The sequence below is a fragment of the Haliotis rubra genome, unplaced genomic scaffold (genome assembly GCF_003918875.1).
Source record: "Haliotis rubra isolate DU_JTF1 unplaced genomic scaffold, ASM391887v1 Scf503, whole genome shotgun sequence".
Taxonomy (NCBI): domain Eukaryota; kingdom Metazoa; phylum Mollusca; class Gastropoda; order Lepetellida; family Haliotidae; genus Haliotis; species Haliotis rubra.
Genome location: NW_025767195.1, coordinates 81,013 through 99,963, shown reverse-complemented (window position 1 = coordinate 99,963; position 18,951 = coordinate 81,013). Strand labels below are relative to the sequence as shown.

At 40.2% G+C, this 18,951-nt stretch overlaps 1 protein-coding gene across 5 annotated transcripts in view; it reads left to right on the top strand.

Annotated features, from left to right (window-relative positions):
- The window catches only part of LOC124291952, a 213,417-nt gene that overhangs the window by 170,605 nt on the left and 23,861 nt on the right, over nucleotides 1-18,951 (top strand). For all 5 annotated transcript variants that reach the window (XM_046729034.1, XM_046729037.1, XM_046729038.1 and 2 more), the window contains one exon: nucleotides 11,945-12,298. In XM_046729034.1, coding sequence (XP_046584990.1) covers nucleotides 11,945-12,298 — 354 coding nt within the window. The remainder of the gene's footprint in view (nucleotides 1-11,944; nucleotides 12,299-18,951) is intronic.

The following is an 18,951-nucleotide window of genomic DNA, read 5'->3' as shown; positions in this document are numbered from 1 at the left end:
ACATTGTACAAAGTGTTAGTTTTCAAGTCATTCTTTTTTCTGTACATAGTTTGATGGTCCTTAGTCTGATTGTGTGCTGTCACTAACTTTCTTGGATGGCTCGTGATTTCAGTCCGTATTTTGTTGTATAAATGGAGTATCGCTTAGGTCAAAATCCAGCAAGAGGACAAAGATATCAGGAAAAATATCACAAAGATAACCCATTAAATGTGTTTAAATTACATGAATTGCCAGTGAGTAGATAATCTCCCTCTCCCACCCTTTTTCCCTCCTTCTCCCTCTCCTTCCCTCCTTCCCTCTCCCCATCCCTCCCCCTCCCTCCCTCCATCCATCCCTCCATCCATCCCTCCTTTCCATCCCTCCCTCCCTCCCCCTCCCTCTCTCCATCCCTCCATCCATCCCTCTCTCTCCCTCCTCCATCCCTCCCTCCCTCTCTCCCATCCCTCCTCCCTCCCTCCCTCTCCATCCATCCCCTCTCTCTCCATCCTCTCCATCCCTCTCTCCATCCATCTTTCCCTCCCTCCATCCCTCCCATCCCTCCCTCTTCCCATCCTTCCTCAATCCTTCCTCCCTCCCCCATCCCTCTCCCATCCCTCCCTCCATCCCTCCCCTCCCTCCATCCCTCCTCTCCATCCTTCCCTCCTCCCTGTCCCCATCCTTCCCTCCCCCTGTCTCTCCCATCCCTCCCTCTCCATCCTCCCCTCCCCTCCCATCCTCCCTCCCTCTCTCCATCCTTCCTCTCCTCCCCATCCCTCCATCTCTCCATCCTTTCCCTCCCTCCCTGTCTCCATCCCTCCCTCTCTCCTTCCCTCCTCCCTCTCTCCTCCCTCCCTACCTCTCTCCATCCATCTCCCCTCTCATCCATCCTCCTTCCCTCCCTCCCTCTCCCTCCCTCTTCCATCCCTCCTCCTCCATCCCTCCCTCTTTCCATCCCTCTCCTCCCTCTTTCCATCTCTCTCCCTCCCTCCCTCCCTTCCTCTCCCCATCCCTCTCCTATCCATCCTTCCCTCCCTCACTGTCCATCCATCCCTCTCTCTCTCTCCATCCCTCTCTCCATCCTCCTTCTCCCTCCCTCCTCCCCTCCCTCCCTCCTATCCCTCCCTCTCTCCATCCCTCCCTCTCTCCATCCTCTCTCTCTCCCATCCCTCCCTCTCTCCCTCCCTCTCTCTCTCTTGTCCTGAAGAACATGAACCTGTGGTAGACTGTGAATGAAAACCTGTATTGGAATCCGTGTGCCCTTAACATAGGTATCATACAAGGAATGAAGATCAGGTCCTTGAATCTGTGTCCTGAAAATACATGGTCCAAGTATGACATGCGATGAAATCAACTGAAAGGTTAGTGTGCCCTGCGCCAGCCTCCTCCAGCCAGACTGGACCAGTAAGGTTGTGGAACCTGTTCTCTGTAGCCCTGGCCATCGGTGCCTATATCTAGCCTGCCTCCTATCACCTCCACATGGGGGTTTCGCTGACAGGTGAACGTCATTGCAGCGTATTACCTGGAAGAAGATGTAGACATATAATTAAGACGTATATACAAGTTTGTCGGTAAATCAGCTGCCTGTCTGCATCCTGATCAGGAGGGCGAGGTGACCCAGTCGGACGAAGGAAGGTATGGACCTTGCCGCTTTCCATCCTCTAATATCGTTATTGAGGTCTCTCGGGGGAGCTTATTCTGATGATGGACTTATGGCATAAGCATGTTTGTGTGAGAATGAGCTGAGTTTAGAAGGGATTTATCAACATTTTTGATGATCTGCTGTAATGAATGGATTTGGCTATGACGACTGGATGAAGAATCGGGGGAAAAAGGCATAAAGATGTTGAGTAGTTAAGCCATGAGGTATTTCAATCTGAATAGTGGAAGGGTGACAAGCGGCAGGGAGGCCAGAGAAAAACATGTTTCCTCGTATGAGTGATCGAACTATGATTCTAGGATAATTTTGCTGAGAGAAGAAAGAAGTCTTTCTAGTCGTCCTCAGAAGCTGACAGTGGGCCCCAATTCTGCGACGATGAAAATGATTGGAACAATTTTGCAGTGAATGTGATAGGAATAGTACTGCAGTGAATGTGATAGGAAATTGCCAAGTTTGAAATTATTGATATCCTGAATTTTAGATTATTTGAATTATTTAATCCGGGATAGACATTGAATCCTTTATTCCTTGTTAGAATTAGAATAGGGTTAGAATTGATCTTCAGTAGCCCATGCTTGCCGTAAGAGGCGACAAACGGGATCGGGTGGTCAGGCTCGCTGACTTGGTTGACACATGTCATCGTATCACAATTGCGTATATCGATGCTCATGCTGTTGATCACTGGATTGTCTGGTCCAGACTATTTACAAACCACTGTCATATAGCTGGAATATTGCTGAGTGCGGCATAAAACTAAACTCACTCACTCCCTCACTTGTCAGTACTTGTTACTGAACAAAGGATGTTAACTAGAAACTTGAAAAATGTCTACTTGATCAGGAATTGACATTATGGAATGTTAGATAGTAATAGTAAATTTGAAAGAACCATTTTTTGATTTGATTATGTGTATATAGATGAGATATTGAAAACTGATCAGGACATAACATTGAGTGATGCTGCTATTTCAGTAGTGTCTATTCTCTGCTGAAAATGAAGGCATTGCAGATTTTAAATATGCTTCTTTTCAAAAGTTTAGACTCACTTAAAACACTCACTATAAGTTAAGGATATATATATGGTTACATCGAAGATTGACTTTTCCACTAACTTGGGGCAACCAACTGCAAACCGTATGCAGATGAATTACGCGATGATCATGCATCAAATTGCAGAAAAGCATGTGCAAATATGGTGCATGTAAACAGCTGCATTTTGGTGTAAAGTTTTGTTAAGATATTGCCAATTTTCACTGATTTTTATCATTTATTGAACTCATGACAATAATCTTTTCAACGTTACGAATTTGTTTTACAATACATCAGTTCATGTGTAAACAGTACCTTTAAACAATATGGAATATTTTGCAAAATTTAGTTTAAAACAGTTGCCTGAAGTAAGTGGCTATATTTACACTAGTGAGTCTAAACTTTTGAAAGTAAGCATATTTGTAAATTGTTTTTGAGGACTAATTCTAGATTTCCTCAGGTTCTGTTATCCCATCTCACTGGGGCTCTTTTTCAATTTAGAAAATGGGTATATTTGTTACTGTCAAAATTATATATATTCACAGACTAAGTGTTACTCTGCGCAAGTCCTTAATCATACACCTGACGCACAAGACGAATAGGGTAGCCAAGTGGTTAATGCACTGCATCTCATGCTGAAGACCTGGGTTCGATTCCACAAATGGCTTTGGTGTTTGAATCCAGTTTCTGGTGTCTCCCTGACAACTGATATTGGTGGAATGTTGATAACGTGGCGTAAAACTTTATTCACTCTCTTGGCATACAGAAACAGTATTCTGTTCAGTTAGTCTGATCACAGACTAGCTCAAGACAGACATGTGAGGCGATGCCGTACGTTTTTGTTCACTGATTTCTTTTTGCGTTTCTAAATGTTAATACTCCCTTGGCATTTGAAAACAATTGCTTGGTTCTTTTATCTAGTGTGGAGCTGCCTCTTGGCGGGAGCCATGTTAGTTGTGTTGCCATTATGTAGACTGCGTTTCCAGTTTCATTGTGCTGTTATCAGAATCTAGATGGAAGACAAGTGTGTTAACCGAACATTATTCTATACCATATTTTCTGGAGTCGAAGGTCGCCTGATATTTCACAAGGCGATATGTGTCACGATACAGACTGATGATACCACTGGTGTCCCAGTAAACTGCAAATAGTAAGAAAAGATGAAATCCGTCTCTGACACCTCCTGTTTCATCGAAGCGGTGGGGTAGCCTAGTGGTTAAAGTGTTTGCTCGTCATGCCAGACTCGGGTTCTTGTACATTGGGTACAATGTGTGAAGCTGATTTCTTGTGTCCCCGCCATGATATTGCTGGAATATTGCTAAAAGCGGCGTAAAACCACACTCACTCACTCACTGAAGTACTTTCTTTACCAAAATAGCAATGACATTGTGGTTATTTGCAAATCATTGCAACCCATAATTTTCGACTGCCTCTGTGGTCTTGTGGGCAGAGTGTCTCTCTGGACATTTGTTTGATCCTTGTAATTGTCATACCAAAATGGTAGCCTAGTGGTTAAAGTGTTCGTTTGTCTTGTTGAAGAACCAGGTTCGATTCCCCACATGGGTCCAATGTGTGAAGCACATTTCTGATGTTCCCCGCTGTAAAATTGCTGAACTTTTGCTAAAAGCGATGTAAAACCATACTCACTGGCATTCATATCGAAATGAGTTAAATACTGCTAGGATCACTGTACTGTGTCTGAATGGGGGTATTGATGTTAACCGACACCTGGTATGTCAGTAGGCAAACCCCACAAGAGCAGTAATCTTGGAACCATTGGTCAAACACTGTTGGTTGTTATATCAGTTATACAATGCTACCTAAATATCCACTGTATCTTTATTTCAGGGTGAGGATATTTTTAGTTTTAGTTTTTGAATAGCAAAGAAATTTTTCCATGAAAGCATTGGTTCTGATTTTAGATATGATAAGATAAGATAATACTTTATTACCCAAAGAAAGAATTTTGTGCACATCAGAGGTATATGACATGTTAAAACAGAGAGCACAATACAAACAGACATATTAACATAAACAATTATATTTAAGACATCCACAGCAATAGCACTTGTAGAATCCCTAAAAGTTAACTGTAAAAGCTATGACAATAACTACGAGCCAAGCACAACAGATAACAGAGTATTTAAGATTGGTTTAAAGAGATCTACTAACAGGAATAAAAGATTGGGGATAAGATATCTGCGACCAGAGGGTAAAAGCTTATAACAAGAGTTTAAAACATAAGATGGATCATTTAAAATTCTTGAGGTAAGATTAAAAACGGTTGAAATGTATAGAGTTTCTAAAATTCCCAAATCACAAGATGCTATTTTCCCTGCAACTCTCACAACTCTATTCAGCTTGTTCTTGTTCTGGAGCATTAAGGGTCCATACCAGCACTGTATTGGGAAAGTTAAAATAGATTGAATACATGATTTGTAGAACAGTTCCATAATGGTAGAGTCTATTTGGAATGAGTTTTCGCAAGAAGTGTAGACAGGACTGGCATTTCTTCTAGATAGCATCGGTATTCAGTGAGAAGATAGACAGGTAGACAATACTTTATTATCTTAAAAGGAATTTGTTTTGGTTCACAGAGCTTGACAAAAATACAAGTGAATAACAACATAAAATATGAAATTATTAAAAACATAAAAAGAGATAAATATGTGCTTAAATATAATTAAAGGAATAAGATGGTAACTGTACATTCAACATTTGTTTAAAATTGCAATACTTTGAGGTACAAAAGACATTCAAGCTCATTTAGTCTTAGTGAGTGATTGGCACTGTATAGCGGCGATCTGAAGGTAAAAGCTTATACTCTAGATTTAAAAAATGTGTTGTGTCATTAATGGTGTTTTTCAGATGTTGAAAGTACTTGCCGCTCATAGCGAAGTGAAAGATTATCGAAAGTGACCCCGGCTATTTTACTAGCTGTATTTACAATTTTGTTAAGTTTTGATTTGTTTTTGACTGAAAGAGACTTGAACCAGCACTGAGAAGAAAGAGTGAGTATACTCTGAACAAAAGTGGTATAAAACAACGTAATAACAGATTGGGAAACATTAAAAGATCGCAGTTTGTGCATTAGATGGAGGCGTTGTTGACATTTACTATACAGGGCATCTGTGTTGGTATTCCACGTTAACCTAACATCAATAAATGTTTCAAGGTACTTGTATTCTTTGACTGTCTGAATTGGTTCATTAATGAACAAAGGTGGTACTGTTGGGGAGTTAGTTCTGAAATCAATACAGTTCTTTTGTCTTTTTCACATTTAAAATCAAATGATTTAACGAATCTGATTCAGAAATACAGGGCCTAGATTTTCGAAGCTCTTTTAGCGCTAAGAGAGCTTTGAAAATCTAGGCCCAGAAAAGTGATTTTATCATTTCAACATTACATATAAATATGTATCTTCTCCAAGATTGTTTGGTTTTGCTGCAGTATGGTTCTGAAGTGGTTACACACCCGTGAAGGTCCGGGTTAGAATATTGATCGTCAGTAACCCATGCTTGTCGTAAGATGTGACTAACGGGACCGGGTGGTCAGGCTCGCTGACTTGGTTGACACATTTCATCGTATCACAATACGGTAACCTGTGGTAACCTGGCTTTGTCATGCAGTGGGAATTGTCTTCCTGATATGCACAAAGAACGCATCATATATAATGCATGGAAACTTTGTTTTCAAGTATGCAGATGTATTGATGTAAAGATTTATTTATCATCAAACTTACAAAAAACTTATTAACATTACAATTTCACCACTCCATGTCAGCATTCTCAATCATATCGCTAAACATTTTTTAAAATTTGAAAATAAATATTTCATGGTTTGCAGCTGAAATGGATCTAATTTATGTTTTCTCATTCATCTTTTGTTAACATTTTGTGTACAGCTCCATGTGCTGTCGTTGAAGCCATGCAGAAGGCTGGCAGTACAGTCAAGTTTGATGTATTTCGATATATTATCGTGCGCTCACTGTCACTGTAGTGATTAGCATAGCTGTGTAATTATGAAAAAATAAGTATTTAAAATGCACCGAAAGTCTGCTCTGATTTCAGAATATGTGCACGCCAAAGACCCGGGTTCGATTCCCCAGATGGGTACAATGTGTGAATCCCATTTCTGGTGTCCCCCACCGTGATATTGCTGGAATATTGCTAACAGCGGCGTAGAACTGAACTCACTCACTCACTCGCAATATGTGCAGATTTTTGTTATGCAAATTAGTCGTGGCTGAAGTGCAAAGCTAAGTGCTGATTTGTGGTGATTCCGAATGAGTCAAGGTCATTTTACCTCATGCAGGATGTTATGGTCAGGCTCATTCCTTTTGTCACTGGTTGCCTGTTCCAGAATTGGTTATTCATGGTGTTACGTGATTAAGCTGTGGGATTTTTTACACTTTCCTCTTACTCATATACATTTGTTAGCTTAAGATTATGATCAGTTTTGATATGACCTACTCATGAAGGTCAGGGTTAGAACTGATGTCATCGTTTGACACATGTCATAGTGTCCCAATGGCGAAGATTGATGCTCATGTTGCTGATCACTGGATTGTCGGGTCTAGACTCAATTATTTACAGACTGCCGCCATATAGCTGGAATATTGCTGAGTGTGACGTAAGCTAAACTCACTCACTCAGAGGTACAGATAAGCTGCGTAGCTGCATAAATAACGCAAATGTTTTTGTGAAAACTCAGTTCATATTAAATCTGTTGCGTACAAGTCCACTTGAATTTTTGTAAATACTCAATAAATTTGATCTTACATGCGTACACACTAAAGATCAAATCTTGGCTCTCAGGTTACTGAGGCATATTGAGAGGTTCTATTTCAGCACATGAACTTGACAACTTGCAGTCTTTCTTATCGTTTCTCATGTTACTGATCAAATATAAATAACAAAGATGTAGACCAACATTTAAACTTTATTATATTATTACAATTAATGGAAAATGGCAAAATAGCCAATTGAGTTTGATTGATGTGGGTACAGTTTATTTGTTTACTCAAAGGAAAATTAGGATACCCAATTGAGATGAACACGAACGAGTACATAACTCAATGACCCAAACATTTATCTGTAGCTCTGCTCACTCACTCACTCACTGATATAACCTACATGACTTATGGTTCCAACAATGAAATGTGTCCCTAGCTCCCTAAAAGTGGAACCAAATTGGACTATCCATGAAGATCAAGGTTATAACTGATCTTCAGCAACCTGTGATTGTCGTAAGCAGCAACAAGCAGGTTTAGGTGGTCAGACTCGGTGACTTGCACAGATCAATACAGATTGCAATCACTGGATTGTGTGGTTCAGACTATAATTTACAGACTGCCTTCACAAAGGTTGAATATTGCTGAGCAGGCTGTTCAACAAACACTGTTTCCCAAATATAGATTTGGTTGAGAGTTATGTAGAAACTGAAGAACTTACTCTTGTCATTACCTATTAAGGAGAAGAAACCTAGACTGAAGTGTGAGGTCAGCAGGTTTCAATTATTCATGTATTTCATTTGCCCTTTGAAAACTATCGAGCTGAGTTATGAAAGTTGTCATTGGTCTTGGCTGAGTGTCTATGTAGCCAGCTGAAGAGACTTTCATTTGCGAGCACCAAATACTGAGTGTAACAATTGTATTAGAGATCCCTTAAAGTTTGTCCGTTTATAATGGCAGCAAACATTCTGAACGACCTTGGAAGTGGTATTTTGAAATCTAACATTTCAGTAGGTATTCTTCGTTACCCTGTTTTCACAAGGAGCCTGTTCGTATTTCCGACGTTGTTTTGATATGTTGTTGCAGCATAAGTTCTCCACCCACGTTTCTTAGCAGATTGAGACGCAATTAAAAGTCAGTCGAGCCTTTCAGTTGCTATTGATCCTTGTCTGGGCATTTTCGGACATGGATATAATTAGATGACAAAAAAGACTGTAGACTAATAGCTTAACACAACAGTTAGGTCTTGGCAAGTGTAAAAATATCTCCAGACAAATGACCTCCTCAGCAAATTGTCGTAATTAAATTACATTGGAATGCCTAACACAAGTCTAGCCTGAAGATAGCTGCAGAACCAGCACAACCAGCACAGAACTTACCCATGGGTCAGCTAAAATCTGGGCAGGTGTTCCCGCAATCATCTCAAGTATTTGAATTTGTGTATCTATCATGGTTGTAGAACCTGCATCTGATGTTACACTCATGCTCTTGTCTGTCGGTTGTTAGTCTTCCGCTATTTTATTTGAATATGTAAATAAAGGTTTGTAGTTGCCAGTGCTTGTGATCACCGTGGGCCTCGGTCAATGACCCTTAATAACAACAAGTGACCCACCTATCTGGTGGTATGGATCCTGTTTGTTACAACGCAGACAATGGCTCCCTGTAGGTTTCTGGTATAGAATAGTTGCCTGGTTTGTTTGTTTGTTGTTTAATGATGCACTTTGCAATATTCCAGCTGTATGACGGCAGTCTGTAAATAATTGCGTCTGGACCAGACAGTTGGGTAACCTGTTATGGCTGTGAGAGGTCACCGAGGGGATTGGATGGTTAGACTCTGCAACTTTGTTCATTGTTATCATGATGTGGCGTGTGTAGCGTTAAACACCAAACAAACAAACTAGCAGTTAATGGGGAATCTGACGGACGTCCAGTGTCCTCAATCTGGAGTGCTGATTGTACCAAGTTGTGGAGTGTTATGTGGATGGTTATGCTGACCTGTCGTGTAATGTAAGGGCCGTCGTCTGCTGTTTCCTGCAGCATCTGTGACTCTGATATGCTCGTATTTCCGGTGTGATTGTCGTTGAGCTGGGGAAAACAGGACGAAAAAAGAGCTAATCTCAAATGTCACAAGCTGTGTGAGCCATTTCAGACCATTTTGTCAGTCACAGGCGTTTGTTGACTCTTTGGAAATGTGAGTCTGGATAATTTGAGAGAGGGGTTCTTTCTTGTTGGAATGCAATGTTTATGAAATTTACAGAGATGGTACACATGGTTAGCCTACCTCTAGCGGCCTTCGTGTAGGGACATGTGGGGCCCGGTCACCCATGGCACAGCATGGTGCAGAGATGGTTCCTTGGGGACAACAGACACACATGATCATGGGTTAGAATCTCTATTTGTCCCCGATTATGTTCCAAGGTTAGTAAGGACCATTCCATTGGTCCCCAGAAAGTTCTACAAAAGGCGGCTGAATGTATTGGATGGTCAGGCTGGCACACTTGGGTTGATTCATCATGTGCTGGTGTAGAGGACAGTGGCTCTGCTCAGAGAGCATCTTACAACTCATGCACACGCACACACACAATCATGTGCATGCGCAAACAGATGCGTATTCACACTTTCATGTGGCAGTTTGTAATCATGTAGTGGTTGTGAAGGATGCCACAACAGAGACCAGTATCTTTATTTCTTGATGAAACTATGCAGTATTTACCCCACTTGTCAACTATGCAGTATTTACCCCACTTGTCAACTATGCAGTATTTACCCCACTTGTCAACTATGCAGTATTTACCCCACTTGTCAACTATGCAGTATTTACCCCACTTGTCAACTATGCAGTATTTACCCCACTTGTCAACTATGCAGTATTTACCCCACTTGTCAACTATGCAGTATTTACCCCACTTGTCGACTATGCAGTTTTACTCCACTTGTCAACTATGCAGTATTTACCCCACTTGTCAACTATGCAGTATTTACCCCACTTGTCAACTATGCAGTATTTACCCCACTTGTCAACTATGCAGTATTTACCCCACTTGTCAACTATGCAGTATTTACCCCACTTGTCAACTATGCAGTATTTACCCCACTTGTCAACTATGCAGTATTTACCTTGTCAACTACTTGTCAACTATGCAGTATTTACCTGACTTGTCCACCTATGCAGTTTTACCCCACTTGTCAACTATGCAGTATTTACCCCACTTGTCCCCACTATGCAGTATTTACCCCACTTGTCAACTATGCAGTATTTACCCCACTTGTCAACTATGCAGTATTTACCCACTTGTCAACTATGCAGTATTTACCCCACTTGTCAACTATGCAGTATTTACTCCACTTGTCAACTATGCAGTATTTACCTCCACTTGTCAACTATGCAGTATTTACCCCACTTGTCAACTATGCAGTATTTACCCCACTTGTCAACTATGCAGTAGTTACAGTATTTACCCACTTTGTCAACTATGCAGTATTTACTCCCACTTGTCAACTATGCAGTATTTACTCCACTTGTCAACTATGCAGCATTTACTCCACTTGTCAACTATGCAGCATTTACCCCACTTGTCAACTATGCAGCATTTACTCCACTTGTCAACTTGTCAACTATGCAGCATTTACTCCACTTGTCAACTATGCAGTATTTACTCCACTTGTCAACTATGCAGTATTTACTCCACTTGTCAACTATGCAGTATTTTGCCTTACCCCTTACATCACTTGTCAACTATGCAGCAGTTTTACCCAACTATTGTCAACTATGCAGTATTTACTCCACTTGTCAACTTGTCATGCAGTTAATTTAATCCACTTGTCAACTATGCAGTATTTACTCCACTTGTCAACTATGCAGCAGTTACCCCACTTGTCAACTATGCAGTAACTTGCAGTATTCCACTTGTCAACTATGCAGTATTTACCTGACTTGTTGATAACTATGCTCTATTTATCTGGCTTGTCAAGTCTGACTTGTTGACAACTATGCAGTTATTGTCTGACTCAACAACTATGCAGTTATTATCTGACTTAACAGCTATGCAGTATTTACCTTACTTGTCAACTATTCAATATTTTCCTAACTTAACAACTATGCAGTTATTATCTGACTTGTTGACAAGTATACTGTATTTACCTGACTTGTTCACAACAATGCAGTTTTTACCTCACTCAACAACTATGCAATTAACTGTATAGTTAGTTAACAAGTCAGGTAATAATTTATTACCTGACTGTTAACAACTATGCAGTTTTAGCTGCTCATCACCATACCTGTGGAACAAAGGATACTTGGTTAGAAGACTTATGTATAAAACCAGTGTCTAATGGAAATCTCGACACCTGCGATAACCTAAGTGAACTGATGTGTAAGAGGATAATTGTTCTGTTTTCAAAGCATCATTTTCTTAGAATCAAATTATTATTTTTTTCAAGAATGCATAATGTCTGAGTAGTATGAAGAGTATCGGGTATGTCAGTCTTGCCATATTGGATGACTTTGAGATGTTTGGATAGATTTCAAATCTGACTTTTTGTTTTCAGCTGAGTGTAAATACACCATCTCCAGTGACGATCAGCCGATCTCGGTGAATTCCACGAACTTAACAAGGCAGGGCTATGACAAGTGTATATACAACATTTCTGCACCCAATCAGAAGTACATACAACTCAACTTTACGAAGATATCGGGAAGGAACGGCACCAACAATATGTGTGTTTCGTTAAACGAAACTATGGATGGCAAAAGAAGTGAAACTATCAATGAAGTAAATGAGACCCACCACGTCTTTCAATCCTCATCTAATTCAATACGAATAATCTATGTGCTGAATAAGTGCCAACCAACAAGTGGATTCACAGTGTCATTCAAGTTCTTGCCCCAAAAAGACGTACCAAGTAGGTATTAATCTAGAAAGCTATGATGAATCATGGATTATCTGCCCTTGCAAGCCAGTTGCGAGGTGATAATACTAAACAAGTGGCTGATTGTGTAATCAAAGGGTAGCCATGATGTCGGATTATGACATATTGCCCAAAGTCACTGTCAGTTTGACAGCCAGTTCCAGCTTTAATATGGTCTTAAGATTTATGAGGGGAATAGTACCATTTGTGTTTAATTGCCTTTGTCAACAGATTATCAAGCTTGATCTTAAATTGGACGTGTCAGTCACAGCATCTGGTTTTGGACATGGACTGAATTAAATCCATATTTTTGTTAATTTTAAAATTAGAGTTGGGTTGGGTGGTAAAACAATCTTTTTTTATACCCGCAACTATGAGAGAAAACTTTTGGGGGCCAGGTGTCTAATTTGGTATTCAGCATTCAGCTGTGTCTAATGGAAGTCCAGTAGTTAACTATTAGTACCTGGGTCAGCATCTGCGAAATCACCGGCTGACAGCATGGCTACTCTATACTCACTATTTCAGGTTCTGGTTCAATGGCCCAAGTCAGAACTGGTTTAGGATATTGTCTTGTCATGCTTCATGTTCAATTTGACAACCAACAATTCCTGTATCTGTTGTGCATGTGTGTGTCCGTGTCCCGTGTGTGCGTGTGTGTGTTGGTATTGTATTTGGTTGTCTCACGAGGCTCAAGTTCGAGAACTCTTTACTACTCAATGTTAATCATCCATCCCTCCATCCAAAGGGAAGTAACTCTAATCTGAAGATTATGATCTGCTAATGATAACACAAGTAGTATTCTTATATCCCATAGTTTTATATATCATTTTACCAAAACTTGCCCTGTTAGGATTCTGTAATGACACAGCAGCAAGGGGCGATGGGTTAGCCTAGTGGTTTAAGTGTTTGCTCATCACGCTGAAGACCCAGGTCTGTTTCTCCACATTTCTGGTGTACCCTGCTATGATATTGCTGGAATATTGCTAAAAGCTTGAAAGTAAACTCACTCACTCACTCACACACTCACTCACTCACTCACTCACTCACTCACTCACTCACTCACTCACTCACTCACTCACTCACTCACTCTCTCACTCTCACTCACTCACTCACTCACTCACTCACTCACTCACTCACTCACTCACTCACTCACTCACTCACTCACTCACTCACTCACTCCATCCAAGCAGCAAAAGCTTGCTGTTGTAAGATGTAACTGAATGCTCTGGGTTGTCAGGCTAGCTCAACATCATACAGTAGACATTTACAAGGAATTCCAAATCCGACTTTTTCAGAAAGATTATTCTATCAACAAAATAAACAGATGTAATACCAAATTCGTTATAAGCAAATAGGTTCCGATTGATAGGTCAGTCACTCTTGAAAAAAACAGAAGACTATTTCAAAGCCAAATGGGTTCTCTGGCCAACCATTTCAGATTCCTTGTCCGTCATTAGCATAATGATACCTTAAGTATTCACATCAGCCCAGGAAATATGTTGATCATTTCCAGCTTGAAGGTAGATGGAATGAGCCAAATCTTTTCAAAATCATAGAACAAATTTTATGGGATGCAAACCTCATGATCTAATGTTATTTCCAGTGTCGGTCTAGACAGTGTAATTGGTTGGGTAATTAGTGTCTTGTGTGAAAGGAGACATTGTGTTATTTGGGTCCACTTTTATTGTTAGATTGTATTAGATATGTAAACTTGAATCAGGGGATGAGTAAAGTGTTGTTTTATCAGTCTTGTTTCAATTTGACAGGAATGCAAATTGACTTGTGCTAAATTCCTTTTTATATCATGAAAACTATGAATGTTGGTAAGTGAATAGTGTGTTATGAAGTCATTTACCACATGATAAGTTATCTTTGTTTTATATAAGGGAAGAAGGTTTATTTCTTTGGAGATGTAGTAAATAGCAACTCATGTAAAATGAACGACCGAGCCGAGTGAGGGTGTTCTTTTACATATTAACCACGCGATTAGTTGTTGTTTGACTTACAAACCGCAGTTAATGTTATCTGGGTTTTAATGCCATATCTCCCTAGGGTGGTATTATAGAAGCAACCTCTGATGGCGTCACAAGAGGTTGATATGAAAAATAAACAGCTATCTATTGTAAAGACAATATCATCCCAAGGTGTGTAATATTGGATAGCATGTTCTTTGTGTATGTAAGTGGACCAAATAACCAAAATTCTGTTATGAATCATGTAAGTCTTAAGTTTATGTTAGTGGTTAAGTTGTTCATTATACTGAAGACATGGGTTTGATTCCCTATGTGGATTGTTTCTGGTACCCCATTCTCTGATGCTGCTGAAATATTGCTAACATCAGCTTTAAACACTCGGTCACTCCTCACTCACTCACTCACTCACTCACTCACTCACTCACTCACTCACTCCCTCACTCACTCCTCACTCACTCACTCACTCACTCACTCACTCACTCACTCACTCACTCCTCACTCACTCACTCACTCACTCACTCACTCACTCACTCACTCACTCACTCACTCAGCCAAGCCATAAAGTACTGCAAAAAACATTCTCCAACCACCTATAGCAGTATTGATTATTCCAAAGCCGAGTGAGTCATCTGGAGCAATAGTAGTCAGTACATACAAAGACTAAATATCAACTGTAAATTAATGAAACTGAGACAAAAACTCTGAACTCAGAAGTCTCAGACTCTAATGGCAATGAAGAAACAAACCACTCTAGCCTTTGAAAAACGTAGACCTCAACTCCATCACAGATAGTCTTCAGTCACTGGCGGTTGTTGCGGATGATTTCCCTCGTGTTGTTGCCTCCCTGGATGTATTATTAGAGTGTGCTTCCATTTAAGGCCAGTTACGATGGAGTAATGTGCCACTTGATTGTAAGATAAGATGAGACAGACTTGACTGTGGCCCTTCTTGTGAGGCGAGGTGCCATTTCCTTGGGCCACTTTGATGCCGATCACTTGGTGTCTTTATTGGTGTTGAGCTTTGGGTTTTAGAGTCATTGGTTGTACATGCAGACGTGGCAGGAGGTTTGTAGGTCATTGCTACCACCTCTGAAGGACCTGATTCGAAGGTTACCGTTGTTATGTTGCTTGGACAAATCCAGCTGATCCCTTTGGTTAAACATAAGTTGGCCCAGTTCTACAAATTGTATGAAGCCAGTTTGTGCAATGGGTATTGGAGGTATAGACACGGGCCAAGACTTTTAACTGTCCTGTCAGACCTGTTGTTTTCTCCCAATAGGTAGTTATTTTCAGGGCTTCAGAGAATTTTTCAACTTCAGGAGTACATACGCCTTAGTTTTTCAATATAGGAGTACTGGAACAACTTAAGAGTACATTTAGAGTACTGAATGGAGTATCAGTAATCTTGTGTTTCGTTTCATATATGCACCACAACATTGCTACTCTTGTGTAAACAGGTCAATAAACAATAAAACAATACTTTTTCAGATAAATACTTCTGTAAATGATTCTAAGACTGTACATCATTGCTGTGGTGCGTATCTGCTACGTTTCCAAAATTATTTCCTATCGTATCGTGCTTATTTTTTATCCGTACATACGCCGATACGGCTTTTATCTGGAGCCCTGTATTTTACTTGACCCCTGGTCTGAGAGGAGCTGTGGTAGTGTTGGATGTTTCCAGTATGTTTATCAATATTAACTTGTCAAGGCGTGGGTACAATATCTGATGTTACAAGATGAATGTGAAGGTTGAATGGAAGTGTCTCTCAAGCTGGTTATGACCAAAATGTCTGCCCCTGATGTCTCTACAAGGCCTGACCCATGAAGATACGGGGTAGAATAGGTCTTCAGCAACTGATGCTTGCCACAAAAGGCGACTATGCTTGTCGTAAGATGCGACTAACGGGATCGGGTGGTCAGGCTTGCTGGCTTGGTTGACACATGTCATCGGTTCCCAATTGCGCAGATTGGTGCTCATGCACCAGTCTCGATTATTTACAGACCGCCGCCATATAGCTGGAATATTGCTGAGTGTGGCGTAAAACTAAACTCACTCACTCCCTCACTACAAGGCCTGGGCAGAATATTACCTTGTTATAAGATGTGGGGCTGTGGGGTAGCCTAATGGTTAAAGTGTCCGCTCGTCACGCTGAAGACCCGGGTTTGATTCCCCACAATGGTACAATGTGTGAAGCCCATTTCTTGTGTCCCCGCCATGATATTGCTGGAATATTGCTAAAAGTGGCGTATAACCAAACTTACTCTCTCAGTGTTACAAGATACTTGATGTGAAGTTTGAATGAAAATGTGTCTCAAGCTGGCTATGACCAACATGTCTGCCCATGATGTCTCTACAAGGCCTCTACAGAATATTACCTTGTTACAAGATACTTGATGTGGAAGTTGAATGAAAGTGAGACTGAAGTTGGCTGTGACCAAATTGTCTGCCCTTGGTATCTTATCTCCTTTAGACTTGAACAGAATGTTATCTTGTTACAAGATGTCTGATGTGAAGGTTGAATTAATCTCTTTCAGTCAGAAGCATAATTTCAATCAACAACATTGATCAGTTATTTGATCTTGCTTCAGCAACACCAAGAAAATAAACTAGTTCAGGCAAATGTAGTGTAACGGTTTCTCTGATCAATTTGAGGAGCAGTTTGTAGCAGCTTGTTCAGAAATTTTGACCAGTACCTTTACAAATTTGTATTAGCAAGTTGCTGACCATTTCATTTCCAAGGGCTTAGGATTTTCGTAGAACAATTATTTGTTTAGTGGTTCTTCCAACATAGTTATGCTTGTTTATGCTCTGTCATGAAGGACAGTAAATGTTGATATTTTTCATCAATAACAGAAGAATAGGTGAATATTTTTCATCAGACAGTAATATCATTAACCGGATTACTGTTTAAAGAAAATTCAGACCAATTGACCCAAGAAACCAATTCGACTGGAAGTTGAAATGATTATTAAAAATCCCTTATTTGTTTGGAGAGGATATGGACAGTTCATATGAAAGTTGATTGAAACCGAAGTACAATGTAATGATGAGGTTCTAATCCTTTCTGTTTTACATTTTCCATATTGCCTTTAAGAGACGTCCCTCCATTTTGCCTCTAGTGCAATGTCATGGAACGGAAAGACCTGGCCTGTCTGATGTCGAGTGAAGTGTCTAATAGTGATAGAGGGTGGATGAAATTTTATGGATCAGTTAAAGATGCACTGGAGTTGTGTACTTGGTGCACCGACCGAGATTATATTAAAAGCTATAAGAACCACTACAACTACCATGACTAGGCAGGGTTTCTTGGTACTCTTTAACAGATGTACCCAGCTTGCCTGTGCAACATAATATTCTGGGGGTGGGCGAGAGATTTTGTATATTTTTTTCAGCTGCATCTCTTAACCAGATATTTTTTTCATTCAGACGAAGTGTGTAAATATGTTTTTGAAAAAAACCACCCAGCAACAATGTTTTTCTTGTTACAAGCATTTTCTTTCTGTTTTTGCAGTGGTCTGAAGCCTAATTATTTTTGTCATGATAATTTGGGGCAATTTTTATGTTTGGGGAAGGGGGATAAAATCCCGGACGCCAGCCGGGATATGAAACGTTTTTGCAAGATCCATACACTGACTTAATCTTTTGTATCATTTTTATTGATATACTTGGATCTGAAATCTTCTGACCTAAGACAGTTGGATAATATGATTTTGATAGACTTGGGTTTATATGACTACAATATTGTATTGCAATATGAAAATCGCCTGATTACAACTGTCTTGTTTTTTCCTTGCACCATGAAACAAATATACCCAGCTTGCCAATCCAAGAATACACAGGTTTTCGATAAGACTTTTTCCTTCACAGAAACCCCCAATACACAATTGAAGACATGGTTTTCATAGATTTTCCATTTGGGTTTACCTAGCCACAGCAATATGAAAATCCCCCTGATAAGATCCTGTCTGGTAGACAGTACTAAAGAACCTCCTTGACGAGCATGTGCATTAACCTGTTACATGATTGCAAGGGGAAGTGGTGCTGTCTTTATATCCAGTCCAATATGGCCGCCAGAGCAGACGGGAGTGTTGCTTGAAGCACCAAGTACTTATCATGATATGATAACTTGCCGCATCTGTACTATCTATTTATTATTGTTTTACCTGGTGCACCTAATGTCTGGGAAAACATCCCGCCTTCCCGACAGATATTTATTCAATCTCGTAGAGAACGTTGTGTTATATACTGGTAGTGGATACCTTCGTCATACTGGATATGACTGTTGATCGTGCAGTTGTAGAATAGTTTGTTAGATGTATGGATAGGTTCGACAACACCAGTTTATGGCAACGAGGAAATTCAGTTCATTTCAGTCAACGTGGTAAATGCCGGTTTGGGCTGACTGCCAAATGAAAAAATGGAAATTCCTTTGTCAGGCAAGTTTTATTGAATGTACCTATGCTTCTGCAGACGTGATTTTTGAAATTGTTGTCACGGAAATTATGAAATTTAAGTGGTTGTTGCAAGATGTTTGTCGGGCGAGTAGACAGATTTTGTCAAAATTAGACATTTCTATTTGCTCAGCTGATTGAACTTGTTTGGTATTTTTTTGTGCATGTAACTCAAATATGTAGTCGGGATGTATCCCTGTGTGTAAGCTGCGTGAACTTT